Below are 20503 nucleotides of genomic sequence, written 5' to 3' on the forward strand. Positions count from 1 at the left end.
AGGAGGGCGTGGTCTATCATACCATATTGGGATAGACGCAATCCACAGAGTCTCATCCTCTGTGAAAACAAAAGAAGACCCTCTCCAAAGCATCATATCCTTAGACCCAAATTCTGAAATCATAATACCCTTATATCCATTCTGGTTTAGCTTGGCAGCCCATATAATGAAATGTCTCTCTGTATTTAGCTCCTTTACAGTCAAAAATTTTAAAGAAAACACAATAATACAAAGAATCCAGACTCTCTGTGAATTTTCCATTTTTACGTGGCTTATTTTTCTTTATTTCTTTTAATCTATAACTATCTGTACTCTGTCTCTTTAAAGACTTTACCCTTTTTTAAGACATTAACTTTATTCTTTATATATATTTTTTTCTCTCTCTCAAGTCTACGTACATTCATCCAACAGTGTCTGAATCAGTTCTATTGTGAATCTGTAATTTTTTTACTATCCAGGAGCATTTCTTAAAATGTTAAGCACTTCTTAAAAACTTAAGTTGCACCATTTAGAGGTATTATGGTACTGCCTGTGTCCTGCCCAGTCTAAACCTTAACTGCGCTGTTATTATGGTAATTACGGTAGTTCCTGCCTGAGACCAGCACAGTTCATCATGGCAGAGCTGAGCTGCTCCTGCATCAGAACCATTTGGTGCCCCTGAGTCACACACAGTTCCAGGCACACAGCAGTCCACATTGCCATCAAGCAAGCCATAGCACTTTACTCCAAATGCTCCATTCAAAGACTCTGTCTCCTGCAGGAGCCAGACAGAGATCGCGATGGCGGCACAGCCCAGAAAGCCGGCATTTTAAAACAGCCAGTTTTTTCCTGTTGCTGAGTCAGGACAATTTCTTTGCCGCACGCAACCCACAAACAGCAAAAAGCTGTCTTAAATTCTCTCTCTCTCCTTTTTAAGCCCTCTCAGGTTTTACGTGGAGTTCATTAGCACGTTGGGTGCCACTCTGTAGTAATATGAGTGGCAGGGCTGCGTCCCCGGCACCTGGCCGCCTGCATGGCTTAGCTTATGCCCCGAAATAATTACACGGAAACTGTATTCTTTTGAACACTGCCTAGCCCATTAGTTCCAGCCTCTTATTGGCTAGCTCTTACATATTGATCTAACCCATTTCTTATATTCTGTGTAACACCATGAGCTGGCTTACCAGGGAAGATCTTAACCTGCATCTGTCTGGAGTGGGAGAATCATGGCGACTCCTTTACTCGGCTTCTTTCTCCCAGCATTCTATCTGTTTACTCCACCCACCTAATTTTCTGTCCTATTAAAGGGGCCAAGGCAGTTTCTTTATTACTTAACCAATGAAACAACAGTAGAAAGATGACCCACCTCCATCACTTGCCCCAGGAAACTGGCTAGGTTCCCAATATCAGGTTTGATTTCCCTCCTGTGAATGAATGGTAAGTCCATGCAGACAGCTGTTGATTGACACCAACATGTGAGTGCCACTTATGGTACTTTTATGCATATCTTGCCAGGCAAACAACTAGAGTCAACTAATGACTGCTGGGAGAAGGAGAATCAGCTTCTCCCAGGGGTGATCCCTCTTACTGGCTGTCCAAGGCAAAGTGAACCTTGATTCCATGTATGCAAAAACAGACTCAACAGACTGTATGTGTGTGTGTGTGTACATATATATATATATACATCCTACGGAGTATGTATATATACATATATGGATTATACACATATATGCATATAATACATATATACATATAAATATTAACGCTATAACAATAATGAAAGAAAAGGGGCTACCACCTTAAGTGGAGGATATAAGAGGAGTTTGAGAGGTGGTAGCTGGGAGGGGCTAGGGGAGAGAAAAAGACCAGGGAATGTGATATCTCCTATTTAAATTAAAAATATTAAAAATACATTGTAATTGATTTCTCCCCACCCTTGTAGCCTATGAACCGATGTTTGACACATAGAAGATATTCAATAAATATTTGCCACTGTAGCAATTTATAAAAAGAATACTGAGAACATTTTCACTGAAAATGGCCTCATGACAAATGTGTGTCTAGTCCCCAAATGACTGCTTTTGAAATATAGACAGTTTTTGAAATATAACTGATTATACACTTGCTACAATATGGGCTTAAATGTTTAGTTTCCTGGCTTTGTTCCAGTTTGTTTAAATGAAACCCTAGGCTTTACTGAAAATGGAGACCTGCGCTGTTCAACCCTGCTGTCGTCCTCACTAGAGGAGTCTGCCCTCCCCCTTGACCCAGGGCTGATGCGGACCAGCTTCCCAGTGGTGCAAATGGCCCTCTGGTCCAGCTTTGCTAACCCGGGGTGGAGGGGTGTCTGCAGCTTCCATCTCTTCTTTCTTTGCCCCCCTTTCGTTGTATGCCAAGGTCTGCAGCTGTGACCCTGCCACAGGGCGAAAAGAATCAAATTAGAGGACTTCTGGCAGGTACACCCCCTTTAGCCTCGCAGCCGTGCAAACCTTATTATTTGTTGGCCTCAAATGTCAGCTACAGCCAGAGTCGGTCCTTGTCACTCTGGCTTCCTCATTCCAAGGCATGACCTAAGGTCTCCTCCAGCCCAGTGCAGTTGTTTCAAAAGCAACAGGGCATGCGTGTTAAGTGGGGTTTGCAGTGAACAGGCTTCTCTATAGATCAACACCCCAGCTGGGCATCCCTGCTATTTTTGCCCAAAGAGCCCCAAGAATGGCAACATCAGTGACAGCCCATTGAATGCCTATCATTGTTACCATGGAAGTTTTGAAACCTTAATTATTACTCAGTCTTTGAAGCTGAGTTGGAGGCCTGGAGACTATGAAGCAGGTTGTGATTGCCCACTGGTTAGCCACTTGTGCCCCCAATGCCCACTTTCCAGCATGAACAGAAGGAGAGAGCTGGCACAATAACAGGCTATCCACGCCCTGCAAATGAAATGCTGGTGTGATAAGATAAACTGGATAAGAGTGGAGAGGCACATGGGGCTGGGGAAAGGACTTGGTAGGTAAGGTGTTTGCCTCACAAGCATGGCAATCCACATTCTTATCTCCAGAACCAATACTAAGAAAATAAATAAATTGAAGCCTGGCAGTGGTGGTGCATGCCTTTAATCCCAGCACTCGGGAGGCAGAGGCAGGCAGATCTCTGTGAGTTCAAGGCCAACCTAGTCTACAAGAGCTAGTTCCAGGACAGGCTTCAAAGCTACAGAGAAACCTGGTCTTGAAAAACCAAAAATAAATAAATAAGTAAATAAGCAAGTCGAGGATGGTAGTGTGTTCTAATAATCCCAGTGCTGGGAAAAGAGAGACAGGCAGATCTCTAGGACTCACTGCCCAGTCAGCCTAATGAAACTGGTATACCAAGCCTGTGAGAAACTCTGTCTCAAAAACTGTCAGCCTAAGGTTGTTGGGATCAACAGGTGCCAGGGGTAGGTAACCAATGGGTTTGAAGCACAAGGGCATTAGAAAGAGAAGCCTCTGAGTAGCAAATTTCCTCAGTCAGATGCTGTCCTGTTGCTGCTCAGAGATAATACCTGGTTCATTTTTTCATGATGTACTCTCGCTGCAAGATTCGTAGGAAGAAACGGTGTGCTTCGTGAGGCCAGGTGTGACATCTGGTTTTGCTTCTGTGTCTATTCACAAAGCCTCACACGTAGTGGGGACTGGGTGAATGTGTGCAGGCACCTGACACACGGATGCGCTCCTCAGGTAGGAGGCCTTGTCAAGGCTGTCACCGAGGTTGTCACGATTATCAATGGTGTTACCAGCATCACCGGTGTGACCACCAAGTGGTTATGTTGGGAATTCTCTCTGCTCTTTGAACCACAGCATGATGAGCATCTTGAGAATATGATCCTGATGGACCTGTCACTGCCCAGCCTGGGACTGTCTCCCAGACTTCTCTCTGCCCAGAATACTCTGTATTTCCACTACTCTAATGGAGGCCCAGGAAAAACACAGCATGAGAATTTCAGAGGATGGGGTTGTCTCCCCTGCTTTCACAGACACTTCCTCTCTTATCTTTCTGTGATTGGCAAAAAGAAAACAATTCCCCCCAAACGTGGTAGCTTTAAAAAAGCAACACATTTATTATCTCACCATCTCTCATTTCCAGAATCAGAGCATGGTTTTCCTAGGTCTTCTAGACAAGGGTCCATCGAAGGTGTTGTCAGGGTGCTGCTGTTCCTGGGCTCAGCTTAGGGCTGGATTTCCTCCCAGGCTCATGAGCACAGCTGTCAAAGAGGAACCGCCAGCTCTTATCCATGTGAGACTTTGTACAGGGCTAACTTACAATCTGGTTGTTTGCTGTCCCTCAGAATAATAAGAGAAATGGGAGTTCCCAGGCATATGTGACATCTCCATCCCTCACGTGCCCTGATGATTAGAAGCAGTCACTGCACCACCCGACACTCAAGAGAGGGGCTCACACACTAGCACCACACCCAGAAGCTGACATCACTGGGGACCATATTAGACAGAAGCTGACCACTGAAGAGAGGGCGGTTTCTCTCCCTAAGTACTGACACAGCATCACCTTGATTCCCTTCACGCCATTCCCCTTTTGGGCATGGCCTATGTAGCGATCCCAATCACAATGCCTCACCAAGCTCACCTTTCACGATAGGGATATAAGAAGCAGGGGAACCAGAGGGGCAAGCAAGCTCTTCTAAGAATAACTTCCCGTGTGATGCCATAGATGTCCCTGTGAGCACACACTGACCCTGGGTCCTGAAAAGCACCCCAGTTACTCCCGCGGGCTTGACTGAGCATCGGTTTCCTGATGAGACTTAGAGCTCCCTGGTGGATATATTAAAAATAGAGCTCCAGAGGTGATAGACCCAGAAGTCACGTGTTTACACATTCCCCTCCCTGCACCTACTTTGCAAAGATTTGATGCTAATTTCAGATGATTGTGAAGTCTCCTTTCTGTTAGCTTGATATACATGTTCAACACTCCGCTCTTAATTCTGATATAAACATCTCATCAGCAGTAATACCACTGCCCAAACAAGTTATCTAAATTCCTCACCCCCTTCCTTACAGTACACATAGAAGGAGGAAATGGGGGGCTAATTTGTATTCAGAGAGGCTCAGGGACGAAACTGGACTCACAAATGGACACACGTATGTATATAATTTCAGGTGGAGCTGCCAATGAAGCATTTTGCGGAGGAGAGTGTTTTAAAATGGGTCTGGAGCTGCATACGTAGCATTTTCCTTTTGTTTCCTTTTGCAGATTGTGTCCCAGAGAAAGCTTTCCAAGTCCTTGCTGAAGCACGGGAATACGGCGGGGAAGTCCTCCATCACGGTAAGCTGGCCCTGGGGTGGCAACAGGTGTTAGGCCCTGTGTTTGGGTCAGTGAGTACTGATCCGAAAGACGCTAGGATGGTGAACTCTCTGCCTGCTGGGAGCTGGTTGAACCGCCCAAAGCGTCTCTGTATTCTTTTTTTTTTTTTTTTCTGTTTTTCATCTTTTCCTTTCTTGTGAAAACCGTTTTGATCCTTCTCCCCTTAGGGAAAATGGGAAGGAAGTAGATTTGAAAGTGGGGTCATTCACTTCTGCTGAGAGCTTCCGCAATAACAGTAGAAATCACAAGATAGAGAAGGAAAGAGAAGAAAGTTGACTCTGTTGGACACAGTAAGAATACAGAATTGGCTGGAGTTTTTGGATTGGCAAAGCGCCCCCCTCCAACAATTTTATTTTAAAAGCATTTAGTTCAAAGTTTGATTTGCTTGCCAAGGAGAGGCCAACCTTAATATTTTTTATTGACTAACGGATTTGAGATCTGTGACTTCGTTCCACAGACAGCAGTTGTTTAAGCAATTTTTTCTTTATTTAAAAGGAAATAAGTGCCGAAATTCAGTTTCTTTGTGACACTAGCAACAGATGAATTGTTCAACAGTTAATGAGTCCAGTGACTTGTTAAAGAAAAGGCAGTTGCTTTTAATTTTTTTTTTTTTACTTGTTTTGAGACAGGGTCTCACCATGTAACCCTGGCTGGCCTGGAATTTGTTATGTAGACCAAGATAGCCTCAAACTCATAGAGATAAGGCTACTTCTCCCTCCTAAGTGCTGGGATTAAAAGCATGCATCTCCTCACCCAGAAAGGAAGCTTTTCCTAGCTGCTGCTCCTGATGACTCCACCTCCAGCCTGGACCCCAACTCACACTCCACACCCAGCCTAGGAAAGTTAGTGACCCACTGCTGTGTAGACTAGTGAGCTCCTTCCAGAGCTGAAAGCGGTGCATCCTATGCACAAGGAGTGTGGAGAAACACCTGTCCAATGCTGGTGTTTGTTCATTTTGAGATCAAAATTACCCAAAGATGCGCATAGGCTCCTAGACTGAGAGTCCGCCCTCTACAGCAGCTGATGTGTGCTTTTTCCCCTAGGTGATTGCCGAAGAGTTATCAGGCAATGATGACTATGTGGAGCTGGCTTTCAATGCACGGAAATTGGATGATAAGGTAAAACGTTTCGCCTTGACCTCACTGAAGGAAGTAATAAAGCTAAGACACACAGTTTAATCAGATTCCTCCTCGCAGCTCTTTTCCCCTTTCACCCACATTATTAAACACATCAAAGACTTCAGAGAGGTCTGCAAGGCAAGATTTTCCCCAAATGGAGGAGCCTTTGGTAAAACAATTTGTTAAGACTAAGTCACCATTTGTTTACAAATGCCAGAGGTCGGCTGTGCCCAGGAAAATGTGACTTTCCCGCATCATTAGGGTCACTCTAAGGAAAAAGTGAAGCCCAGAAGGGGAGTTTGGTGGCACATCAGGAGGCATCCGTGTTTGCCAAGTTCAGGGCTAAGAGCATCGCATACACTGTCTGATTTAGTCATGTGTACAATTCCCATGTGATAGGAGTGTTAATGCAGGTGAAGAAAGAGATTACAAGATGAAATACCTAGTCTAAGCTTCCCCCACGTCATAGTCCAGAGCTACTGAGTAGCAGACACCAAGGCAGAATCAAAGACACAGGATTGTATTTATGCCTGTGGCTTGCATAAAGGGAAAACTGGGAGAAAATGAACAGGTCATGAGGAAATTCTGAACCTAAAGGAAATTCTGACCCTAAAGGAAATTCTGACCCTGAAGTGAGGGTGGGTAGACGTCACCTAGAACGCTACCCAGATGAAGAGGGATGCTGCAAAGCCATGGGGAAGTTCCAAAGCCAACCTCTGAGAACTGTCTCCCAGCCAAAAGCCTGCCATAATGTCCCTTCTGCGCTTAGTTACTAGACGGAGCAATCCTAGGCAGTCTGGCCACAGTGCAAATGGAAGGATGGACATCAGAGTTCAGAAACCTAAAACCCTTGGTCAGTTCTATTCCCTAGAGAAAGAGTGTGCAAGGTGTGTTCCCATGGCCACCACATCCTGATAGTAAGCAATAAAACTCAAGATCCAACCCCATGTCAAAGGGCTAGGAAGGAGACACACCAGCCTCACACCACAGCCTGGGTTTCACCATCTAAGTCAGATGTAAATCGCAAAGCTACATAACATACAATGATACAGTGATGTGGAAGATATGATAATTGGTGTATAAATAAGAGTGTCTAGGAAAGGTGGCTGGCTGATCATTCTGCCTGGCAATATCCGGAGAGACTTTAAACCCTATGAATTCTCTCTCTTTCCCCCTCCCCTCTGTGTGTGTGTCCGTGTGTGCATGCATGCATGCACATATGCCTGTGTGCATGCCGCTGTGTGTGTGTGTGCATGTGTGTCTGAGTTCATGTGTGCATGCATGTGTGTGTCTTTGAACACTGTTCCTCAGGAGACATCCATCTTCTTTTTCAAGACATGGTCTCTCACCAGGACTTAGAACATATTGACTGTGCTGGACTAGCTGGCCAGCAAACCCTAGGGATCTACACATTTCTGTGTCCCAGTGTGGAGACTACAGACCTATATTACCAAATCTAGATGTTTTTCTCCTATTTATCCTTTGAAAGTTTTGCACAATGTGTATCTTGATCATACCCCATTGGGGTCCTTGCCAACACATTTTCCTCCCAATCTCATGTTTTTCTTCTTAATTTAAAAAGATTATAGATTATAGCCCACTGCAGAGTCCAACAAATGCTGCCTATGTGCACACAGGTGTGAAGCTACCCACTGGGGAATGGGCACCTACCAGTCACCAAGCCCCACACCTGCCAAACCAACACTCACTACCCCAAGACGTGATGATAGTTTGTTTCTGCTTTAAAAAATAAAGCTTGCCTGAAAGTCGGAGTGTGGAATTAGCCTCACTAGTTAGCGATAGAAGTTGGGTGATAGTGGAATACACCTTTAATCCCAGCACTCGGAAGGCAGAAGCAAACGGATCTCTGTGAGTTCGAGGCCACCCTGGGCTACACGAGGTTGATCCAGTCTAAAAGAGAAACAGAACCAGGCTGTGGCGGCTCACACCCTTAATTCCAGTACTTGAGAATCACAAGCCTTAATCCCAGCACTAGGGAGGTGGAGACAGGAAGGGATAGGCTGGGCGGAGAGAGGAATATAAGGTGGAGGAGTAAGGAGCTCACTCATTACATTCAATCTGAGGACCTGTAGAGACAGGATACCCCTTTCTGTCTGAGGATTTCTTAGACGTAAGAACTAGTGGTTGGCTGCTCTGCTTCTCTGATCTTTCAGCTTTCACCCCCTAGCATCTGACTCTGGGTTTTTATTATTAAGACTAATTAAATTCATGCAACACCAAAAAACCATCAATTGCCAATACCTCAGCTTGGAGTGAGGCCTGGGGAGCTCCTCCCCACCTCAACATTGAAATTTTTAACTGGCTTGATTTTGTAGAGATCTTGTGAACGTGAGTTCATGTGGGCAACAGCCACGCCGTGTCCAGAGGGCAGCGTGTCACGGCACCGCCCCTATCCTCCGGTGCCTACATTCTTTGCCTCTCACCTTCTACAAATTCCCTGAACACCGGGGGAAACGTTGATAAGAATATTTCATCTATGGTTAGACACTCTCAGTCACTTATTTCCAATACTTTGGCCAGTTTTGAGTCTCTGCATTGCCCGTAACCCACTGCAATAAGAAGCCTCTCTGGCCAAGGCAACACAGATCTATGTATACAAACGTGAATGCTTAGAAGGCAGTTTGAGACCCAATTTAGCAAAATAGCATTAAGAATTTTTCCTCTTAGGATTATGACTTCAGCAGCCATGAGTTTTTAAGTATATTTATGAACCAGACATGGATTCTCTTTTGTAGACCAACTCTCAGATCCAATCACGAGAGAAGTCAGTTACCCCATAAAGAATTTTGCCACAATTATACACGTAGGTACATCCTGTCTGGTAGGTTGGTTTTGTAGCACCAAGGGTCCAGTGTTGGATGAGACCTTTGATATCTTTCTCCTCCACCAGCCTGCACGGCACATGCCAGCGCTACGAAAGCTAGCTGTTGGGTAGAGAATTTTCTGGTCAATTCACAACTGGCTTCTCCATGTTCTGCAGTCAAAGTGGGTGGCGTCTTATTATCACAGATGTTCCACAGATTAAACACGGTCCTTACCTTTATTAAGCACTTTATCAACTGAGCTATTTCTTTAGTCCCACAAGCTAAGTACAGATCAGTGGTTTTTTTTTTTTATTGTTTATTTGCTTTGTTGTTGTTTCGTTTTATGTCTTATGTAACCACTATGAAAACTTTACAAAGTGGTTCGTATTGGTGTTTCTAGCTGGGTACCAGGTCTGCAGTGCACCCAGTGGACTCGGGGATGGACTTTAAATCCCCACCCTCTCACCACTTTTAAGCCCCTCCTCTTCCAGTGTTGTCCTGGTCTCAGAGGAGTTCACAAAGTGCTCTGTAGTCTCTTTGCAGCCAGTATAATCGTTCAAGGTTGCTCCTTTAGTGGCTTGCAATGCTTCTCCTCACTAGTTATCCCCTAAGCATCTCTCATTCATTCTCTCAGTAAGGAATGGTGCAGTGCAAGGGAGGGGGCTTGAGGTTGGTTAGTGGCCCTGGGCTCTCTAAGGAACTTGAACAGTGTCCCTCTTGTCCTGTGACCACTTCTTCACATGAAAGGACCTCTGCACATTCTACATGCTTCTAAAAGCTTGCTAGCGCCTGGCCCCCAGGCTGGCCAGAGGCTGGGCTCAGCCAGCATGGTTGGCAGAGTGCCTACGTAATACATGTCCTGTAGCATTCATGGTTCCTCCCAGACAGGGCATCTCAAGAACCAGGTAGGAAATTCAAACGATTTGCTGACTCGATCTGAGAAGTCATACATAAGACATAGGAGCAGAGAATTAGACTCCAGGTCAATGGGAAAATGGCAAAACCGTGTTATAGGAAATGTGTGTACCCTAAACATTGTAGAATCCATTTTTGGAAAATGTGAACTTCCATTAGGTTTTTGCTAGGTCCAGATAATACAGTACAATTATTTCCTTTCATGAGTAGAAAAAAGGTAGTTTCTGGACATTCTCAAGAAAGATTCCTTCCCAGCTTTTTAACTTTAAATAATTTTGCAGCCACTTAGGTGGCCAGCAGATATAGTCACTGGCTAGAAACCTATGACTTAAAGCCATGATGTTACAAATAAATTTTTGGATTTTATTATATTAGAGAATAACATTAAAGTAACTGATTTTTGTACACATCTAAAAATTGTAGTATGAATCTATGGGGGAAATGGGCTGTCTCCAGTTAATATCAGTCACAGAACATCTGAATTCTGTTTCCTGGTTAGTCTGGTAACTTCCAAGTATTTAAATACTGCAGGTTTTTTAAAAAAGAAAGCACTGCTCTGTTCATCTGCCTTTGTTTATAGATGGAAAATTGAGATTCTGAGATGTGAAATAATTTACCTAAAGCTACATGTATACACTCAAAACAGAAAACAAAAATCAGGGACAGAGAGTGACCCAGTGAGTCTCCTGATGGGCAGCCAAAGCTTGGGTTGCTTCCAGGAGGTAGGACTGTTGGTTCAGAGGAACAGAAAGCCAGGAAAGGGAAGGTGAGGGTAAGCTGGAGGTCAGCCATTTTCAAGGGGAGGTCTAGTATCCTTGCACCCTTCCACAGAAATCCCTAAAGTGAAACCTGTTTCCATAGTAACACCAAGACATCTTTTCTATTTGATTCTCACTCTCTCCCTCATGAACAAAGAAGTTTTCCCAAGGGCAAATAAACCACACTGAGTACAGGAGTGGACATGAGAGCCCAGCTTCCTCTTCTTCCTGTTGAGGTCACTAAACTATTGTGTACAAGTGTTAAATAACATTCTCCTCACTATGTTCTTGAAATTGGAAAATACATTTATTTTCCCGGCAAAATGCTGTTTTGTTACAGTGTGGGTTTTGTCATTTAAAAAATAATATACCAAATGAGTGTTTTTAAATGTATGCATTTTATAATGTGGTATGTATTAACTAATACCATCACATAAAAATTTTGGAGGTCCCCCCAAATTTTTTTTAAATGTAAAGGAATATTATGACCAAAAATCTGAGAACCATTGTTGTAGGCTTTACCAGGGAGTGCTAAGTACTTTTGCAAACCAAAGAGAAAAAGACATGTGTCCACTCTTCTTGGCCGGAAGTCATTTCTTTAGCTCACTTTATCCTGTTCAGTGGCCATCTACCCAGGGTGGACATCTTTGAAGTCTGACAAGCATTTGTCATTAAGAGCCAGCATGTAAATAAATTACATTTGTGAAGAGTGACTTACTGACCTAACGCACCTTGTTTAATGGAGAGAGAGCCTTTATAACTTCCTTGGTTACATTAGCATGTGTTTCTTACGCGGGTAGGCAGTTAGCAATTAGCCTAACAGGTAAGCACACGGAAGCGTGTGGTACCCACTTTGGACCATGAAAGCTAACAGGATGTTCCTTCTCCCTTCCCTGAGAAAGTATCCATGCTGGTGCAGAGAAATTACTTCTTCCATTGGCCCCCACGCCTGTAAAGGATGTCATTACAGACTCTATTTTAATGGTCCTATGAAGCCAGCTTGATGGAGTGGTGGATGACAAAGCAGATCTGTCTCTAAAATAGAGGTTGTCAAACTTTTCCTCTGAAGGACCAGATGGCTAAGTACCGTAGGCTTTGCAAGCCATATGGTCTTTGTTCCTATCATTCAGCTGTGTCTTGAGGCATAAAGACAGTCACCAATGAAGCATAAATGAATGGGTGTGGCAGAGGTCCAATAAAACTTTATTCATAAAAGCAATGGCTAGATTTCTCTCATGCTGTAGTTGGCTGACTCCTGCTTTAAAGAGTCTCGCTGTCCTGTGTTTCACTGTGTTTGTGTGTGGCTGCCTGGGAACTATGGTCTAGTCTGCATAGATGACAGAAAAATCTTCCCTAAGATGCGAACTGTGTTTTCAAAGGTAGGCATTTTTATTTCTAACTTACAGATAGAACATAGGGAGCTTAAAATTTTGCCTATGCTCACAAAGTAAACTATCCATGGAGTCTGGATATGGCAGCCTTTTTCTTCCAGTTCTTCTACAAATCCAGGTTCTGTTCAAAGACTACATAGTGGATATGTACTGCTTATTTTTCTCTCTGTTTCTTTAGGGAAGCTATACTTTTAAAATTTACTTACCAAAGAATGGGTTTCCTCATGATTTTTTCATGCATGTTTGCTTTTGGCTGATTCTCCTCCCTCATGCACACCTATTACCCTACTCCCCTTTCCTCCTCTGCACCCCTTTTATCCCCAGTATCCCCCCCTTCCACTTTGTTCTATTACCTTCTCCGGCCCCTCCTGTTTCCCATGGACCCTTTCTGGATTTCTGGCCTTTATCCACATAGTCCCACTAAGACACACACATGTAACAGTCAGAAGCTGGGAGGCATGTATGGGAGAGGATATTTGGGATTTATCTATCAGAGCCTGGATAGTTTGGGTTAATATGCTGTCTTCTAGCTCCTTCCAGCTTCCTGCACATTCCATAGCTTCCTGTTTGTTTATGGCTGAACAGAACTCCATTGTGTAACTCTGCCCCATTTTCCTTATCCATTCATCAGTTGATACTTCTGGGCAGATTTGATTTCCTGGCTATTGTGAAAGGAACAATAGAAATATGGATGTAGAGCATCTTCTTTTCTTTTCTTTTTTAAAAAAAATGGACAAATATTTGTATGATAATCTCATTATACACGTTCAGTGTATAATGAGTGTATTATAGAAATTAACATTTTTAACTCCTTAAACATTTGTTATTGCTATTTGTTGGGAACTTTTTCAGTCTTTCTTTATAGTTCTTGAAAGCACCACAAACTCCCTAGTCACCCCACGTTGCTCTAGAACACTAGAGTGGGCCTCTCTCTGTATTTCGTTTTCTCCACCTCCTTCTACCCACTCCTCCCTCCTTGCCAGTCTTTAGGGACCATTACTCTGCCCTCTCATTTAAACAAATTTCTTTCATACTGGATTACAGAGCAAAGTATCATGACCTTCAGGATATTAAATGACCCACTTTAGCAGAACTTGATTAAAAGGCCTGATTTATTCACTTTCATCAGAACCAATTGTCCCAAAGCCTGCTTCAATGCAAAGAAAGCTGAAGAGTGAAGATTAAGGTGACCAAACAACTGAGTGTGCCCAGAGTCATGGTTTTGAAGATAACTATTATCTGCATGGATACTTTTTGAATTGCTTTTGAGTGGTTTTGTTTCCAGGAATCAAATTATCATTATCTCCATATTTGGATAGTTCTTCACAGTGTCTGCATGACAATGTGAAGTAAGGGCCTGGAGAAATGGCTCAGTGGTTAAGAGCACTGGCTGTTCTTCCAGATGTCCTGAGTTCAATTCCCAGCGGCCACATGGTAGCTCACAACCATCTCTAGTGAGATAGTGGGATCTAATGCCCTTTTCTGGCATACATGCAGATAGAATACACACACACACACATATATGTCTTCTTTTAAAAATTGTGAACTGAAATAGAGCGTTTTAGCATATGACCAAGTAAAATGTGAGAGAATATATTCATATCAATTGAAGCCAACGTTTATGAGTATAGCATGTAACAGACACTCGATTCATGTGGACAGCTCTTCTACCCTCCCCACACTACTGTGGAACAAGAGTGAGACTCTCCACTCTGTGGATGAAAAACTAAGGCCATAAGACATTAAACCTATGCCCAGGACTATCCAGAGTGGAAGTGGGAGGGTTCGAATTTGAGAGTAATGCTAAAGCCATGCATAGCATATTAGATTTCCACATACATGAAGCTGGAGACTGCATATAACTCCTCTTCCTTTCATATTCTGATACCCTCACAGCATCTTTATGTGAACCCTTGTCAATTAAAGAAACTGTTCTCATATCATAGGAATAACAGGGATGGTTTATTCCAGAGCCACATACGAGGGACCATGGCCTCATGCTGTAGTTGGCTAACTCCTGCTTTAAAGAGATGTGAACTCTTTACTCGCTGTCCTGTGCTTCCCGGTGTCTGTGTGTGACTGCCTGGGAACTGTGGTCCAGTCTGCATAGACGACGGAAAAATTGTAGTTACTAAGCAGCCCCAATGTGCCAGGGGCCATTGTACCAGATTTAGATTTTTTTCTCAAACAGCACGCTTTAATGAGGGAGCCATTCCATAAAATGTTTATAGCAATATAATTTAAACAGTCATGAAAGAAAAACACTTTTCAACTCCATTGGCAGGTACCTTAGGTAGTCAGTTACAGCAAAGCCGGGGGAACTGCTATTGGCCTCTGATGCTGTCTGGCAGCATTCTTGGTTGGTGGAACTAGGGCTCTGTTCATACATTCCAAGGAATCCACCTAACAGTCACAAAAGATGTTAGGTCATGTACAGAGAGAGCAATCAGCGGCTACTAAAGGAGTAAACATTCTCTCTAGGATAATTTGGCTCTGGATTGGCAACATTTGCCCATTGTTGAAGTTCTAATTAGTCAATCGCCTTGGCAAACCCAGCTTCCTTCCAGGGATTCTTATTCATACCCCAATACACATTTTTAAACAATGTGAAGTAAGGGCCTGGAGAAATGGCTCAGTGGTTAAGAGCACTGGCTGTTCTTCCAGATGTCCTGAGTTCAATTCCCAGCGGCCACATGGTAGCTCACAACCATCTCTAGTGAGATAGTGGGATCTAATGCCCTTTTCTGGCATACATGCAGATAGAATACATACATACATACATACATACATACATACACACACACACACACACACATGTCTTCTTTTAAAAATTGTGAACTGAAATAGAGCGTTTTAGCATATGACTGAGTAAAATGTGAGAGAATATATTCATATCAATTGAAACAGAAAATATACAAAACATTTAAGTTGGTTATTATGTCTTCATTCTCTCTGTGTGTCTCTGTCTCTGTGTCTCTGTCTCTCTCTCTCTCTCTCTGTGTATGTGTGTGTGTTAACTTTCAGGAATCTACTATCTCCTCCTACTACATTTTGAGTTGTGTAGACCAGAAAGATATTTGACTTGGTGACAGGCAACCTCTCCCACTGAGACACATCTCTCCTGCCTTTTAGTTGGTTGTTGTGAAGGAGGGAAATGGTGATAAAAGGAGAGAAATTGTGGCTTTAGCTTTTGCCTCCCCTCTCCATCCTTCCCCTAATCTTTTAAGGATCCATCTTTTTCAGCGGACAGTCCTTGTAAGTCCTTCATCTCCAGCGTCCCCCCATCTCCTCTGTTCATATGAATTGACTCACTGAAGAGTAATGCATTTCTCTAAAAAGAAAATGCAGACACAGCCCCATGAGATCAATCTGTTAATGACGTCCAAGAAGAGAACAAGGAGACAATCGATCTTGTAGAGAGAAGGACCTCTCCTCACCCAGCGGATCCCACCCATTATCTCAGTGGAACCCTTCTGTGTCCCATAAGACCTTTATACCCTGTGCTGTGAGACACTGTTCCTGAGGGACATGATGAGACTTCTGCTCTTCTCAGATGAGGAACCACTAGTACGATAACAAACCAAAATACAGATAACACCAAAGTCTGACTTGGTGGACCAATGAGCTTTATCAGGGTTATTTACAGTGGGTGAAGGGTTATTTATAAGAAAAGAAATGACTCAGAGATAGCAGTATCACCAAAGTCCATCCCAGTATGAGTGACATCTCACAAAAGCTGGGAACCTAGAGGGCACTGTACTGTGCAACCTGCAGGAAGCTCAACAGGTTGGTTGGGTGTCCTTTCTGGTGACCTGGTTGGTCTGACTCTCATCCAGACAGCTCTGCTGGTCTCTGCTTCTTCCAGACTGCTTATCAGGTCTGAACCTCTTCTTAGCAGCTCAGTTTGTCTGGTACCATCTCTCAGCAAACCTTAATACTTATAAATGCTCTTGGGAAGAGAGGGCCTAGTGAATCTGCTCAATTTTGGGAACTTCTTGAAGTGATTTTTGAATCGTTTACTTCCTGAGTTTAACAAGTTTCCCAGTGGATGGAATATTTCACCTCCCCTTCCACCATCCCATTGTTTCACCTCCCTGTAAACATTTTGTCTTAAGATTTTCCACTCTTAGGGCTGGAGAGATGGCTCAGCTGTTAAAGACTGGGCTCACAACCAAAAATATAAGATATTCCACTGTTTTACCTCCCTTAACAGTCAGTGGATTAATGAGCTTCCCTCCAAGATGAAGGTTTTTATCTGGAGGCCGGGAGGCAGCATCTATATAACACGTTGGACTACTGAGATGATAGATTTGAATGAAGTCCTTCATTGTTGTTGTTGTTGTTTTGTTTGTTTGTTTTTTGTTTTTCGAGACAGGGTTTCTCTGTAGCTTTGGAGCCTGTCCTGGAGCTAGCTGTTGTAGACCAGGCTGGCCTTGAACTCACAAAGATCTGCCTGCCTCTGCCTCCCGAGTGCTAGGATTAAAGGCATGCACCACCACCGCCCGGCAACTCGGAAGTCTTGAATAAACCTGTTGCCTCCCACTAATTTCTTTTTTGTAATACAGTGTTTTTACTACATTTTTTGAGAATTTCATTCATGCATACAATATATATTTTAGCATATTCATCCCCTAATTTTTCCTTGGTCTACCCATTCCAATCCTTCCCAACTATGTGTCTATCGTCTCTCTGTCTCTCTGTCTTAAATAATCAAGCGAGTCCAATTTGTGGGGCTGTTTACTGGAACACAGAACCATACCTTTAAAGAAAACTAATCTCTGCCCCCATACTGCCATCAACTGTCAATAGATCCTCAGCTCAGTGTGAGAGTTCATAGGTCCCTCCCCTCTCCATGCTGGAATGTTCACTGGCTTGATGTTATACAGGCTTTGTGCAGGCAACCACAACTTCTGTGCAGAGGTCATGCTGTGTCCAGATGTTTTCATTCTGATTTTCCCTGACCTGTGGCTCTTACCATCTTCCCTTCCACAAGGGTCCCTGAGTCTTATGGACAGGAATAGGATACATATTGGGTACTATTGGTGGCTGAGCCCTCTCCACGGACATTTATTCTCTGTACTCTGGCTACTTATAAATTCCATATTAGCCACCATCCTCTGCACAAAGAAGCTTCTCTGAGGATGTCTGAGAGCTACAGAGTTCTATGAGGCCTCTTACCAACTTCTGTCTTCTTGGTTTCCAGGAGAGAAATGAACAATACAAACTTCATCTTCCAAGCACCATGTTACAGATGATTGTTATGCTTGTTTTCCATATTTCTATTTTTATCTTGTATTTTTCTACATTTTCCATTTTGAAGTAAAAATGATGTTAAGAAAAGTTTTAAATTTTCAATAAGGAGGGCAAATTAAAATAAATGATGGAGTTCCTTTACTGTGGTCAGCAATTTTTAAGTATAACTCATAAACATCCCCTGAGGGGACAATAATCTATTTATGGAGGCAAATCAGGGGCCCATGGGCACACAGGAACAAGCGAATGTGGCTCACATCCATAAGGGAAGGGGGAAGAGAGGGTGGCAACAATATTTTTAGATGTATATATGGAAACAGAAATAGGCTAAGATGAAAATGCCTTGACAGGTGCATGCAAATCAGCTACAAGTGTGTCTGAAAGATAAATGGGTCATTTGGGGATGAGACAGGTTTGTGGGTTAGGCTAATGAAGACAGTAGATATTGTGGGTTCTTGGTAAGAGGAAGGCTTTGGTACTGTCATACTTCCAGATATTGAGTGAAAGAGCTGGTGTTTGATTCTCAGGTTGAACAGGGAAGAATGTAGTAGAGAAGGGAATTCCCCTATTACCCAGCTCTTCTCTTTCTAGGTTGCTCTACAAAGTTTCTATGCTTATATTCTTTGTAAAATTATTTGAATTTAAATATTTCTTCATAAAATATATTTTGATTGTGTTTTTCTATGCCCAACTCCTCCCACATCTTCCCCACCTCCAAACCTACTGAAATTCATGTGCCCTCTCTTTCTCTAAATAAATAAATAAACAAACAAACCAAGCGAGCCTTGAACATTAAAATCAAGATAAATAATAAAAAATCAAAATATGCTTAAACAAGATAATCCCCTACCCCAAACCATGTTATCTGTTTCGTTTGTGTTGGCCAACTGCTTCTAGGCTACTAGTGGTCTTCCCTAGAATGTAGTTTTTTGATATACCCAATGACACTCCTTTGGAAAAAAATAATCAATTTTTCCTTTACCAATGGGTATCAATTGCAAATAGCTTCTTGGTTGGATGTGGGACCCTATGTCTACTGGTCCCTCTCTATGTCCCATCTGACTTGAACCTCTGCAGGTGTTGTGTGTGCTTCTACAGTCTATGTATGTGTGCATCACTTAGGGTTTCCATTGCTGTGAAGGGACACCATGACCACGACAACTTTTATAAAGGACAGCGTTTAATTGGGTGGCTTACAGTTTTAGAGGTTTAGTCCATTATCATCATGGTAAAAAGCATGGGCTACATGTAGGCAGACATGGTACTGGAGAAGGAGCTGAGAGTTCTACATCTTGATCCACAGGCAACAGAAGTGAACTATGCACCACACTGGGTGTAGCTTGAGCATATATGAGACCTCAAAGCCCGCCTCCATAGTGACATACTTCCTCCCACAAGATCACACCTACTCCAACAAGGCCACACCTTCCAAAATGGCACTCTCTATAGGCCAAGCATTCAAACTCATGAGTCTATGAGGGTCATACCTATTTAAATCAACACAGTGTTCATATGTACAGCAGTCCTGTGTAGACGGATATTCATGGCATCTAATTGTGCTGTTTTCTTCCTCATGGTACTTTGGTAGCTCTGTGCTTTCTATACATGATAGCAAAGACCTAATGACCATCAGTTGGCCTTTACTATGGAGGCTACTTTGCCAGCATTGTCTTCAGCCACCAGCCACACGCACATTTAAATTAGGCTGCTTCTTCTACTCCTCTCCATATTTATTCTTTAACAGTATTCCTGTTCTAGAATACAGACCCTTCACAGTCGCTTTCTACAGTCAAATGGATTACATCCCTCCTCTCTAAAGAACCCTGCATACTTACTCCTTCATTCTTTAGATAAGCCATATCATTTCTTATACTTCCCACCAAACTCGATGATGCTTAGAGAGCACAATGAGATACTAGTGTTCCTTTGATTCTAACGCCAGCACAAAGACCATGGCCTTCACACACCCTGAAAACTCTTTGCTAAGATCAACGTGAAGACAACTGGTAAGACTTTGGTAGAGAAGAAAATGTTACAAAAGGAAGCCAATGGGAAATAGAATAATGTCAGATGACAGCTTGTAAACTCAATGGCTGTTAGGGCAAATATAGATTGAATTCTGTTTTGTTACAGTTTAGATGGGGGTGGGGCTGACAAGAGTGTGTGAGTAAGACTATGGAATGGATGGCTTCTTATTCTATGCCAAGGGCTTGTTCATTCATTCGTTACTTCATTATTTCTATATTCATCCATGCCTGTGTTCCTTCAGTAAGCACCAGGTGTATACTACTAAAGTGTATACACTGTAAAATACCAAGAAAGTATGCACTGTGTAAACTGCTGAGAAAGTAAATAGTAAACATGTAAGTGACAACCAGGCATCGCTCCTCCTTTCTGAGAATTTGCCAACTACTGTATAAAAATAATTATAAGGAGGATGCAAATTCTGTAGTTTCTGATGCTGGTCATGAAGTGCCTGTTTGTATGGGCTCTTCCGCCTGCTAGAAGCGTCCATAAGTGTTAGAAAAGACACAAGGGGCATCTGTCCGTGTGTTCTCAGGCAGGGAAGGGATCCAAATGAAGATGAAGGGACCTAGAACTGAGCAGAGAAGAAGGCCAGTAAGATAATTCAGATAGTCTGTGCAGCTTTCCCATGCAAGCCTGGTTCCTTAAATAGCATGGATATAGAGACTGTGAAGCCTCTCAGGAAGTGTCTAGAAAAAAAAAAAACTGAGCACAACTTTTAATAGACTTCTAGGGTAGGAAAAGGAAAGCTGGAAGTTCAGGACCACTGAGAGAATAGGGATGCTACAGAGGAGGGGTGCAGCCATGGGCTTCGCCTCTCAAGGCCTTCATTAATTAACAGACAGCAACAGAGAAAGTGAACACAAACCTAAAGCCAAAAAAGGATAGAC

The 20503-nt window shown here is 43.0% G+C and overlaps 1 protein-coding gene across 3 annotated transcripts in view; it reads left to right on the top strand.

Moving 5' to 3' along the window:
- The window catches only part of Cpne4 (copine 4), a 471398-nt gene that overhangs the window by 336576 nt on the left and 114319 nt on the right, over positions 1-20503 (top strand). For all 3 annotated transcript variants that reach the window (XM_057768128.1, XM_057768130.1, XM_057768129.1), the window contains exons 4-5: positions 5218-5289; positions 6372-6446. In XM_057768128.1, the coding sequence (XP_057624111.1) occupies positions 5218-5289; positions 6372-6446 (147 nt within the window). The remainder of the gene's footprint in view (positions 1-5217; positions 5290-6371; positions 6447-20503) is intronic.

Source organism: Chionomys nivalis, chromosome 4 (genome assembly GCF_950005125.1).
Source record: "Chionomys nivalis chromosome 4, mChiNiv1.1, whole genome shotgun sequence".
Classification (NCBI taxonomy): Eukaryota; Metazoa; Chordata; class Mammalia; order Rodentia; family Cricetidae; genus Chionomys; species Chionomys nivalis.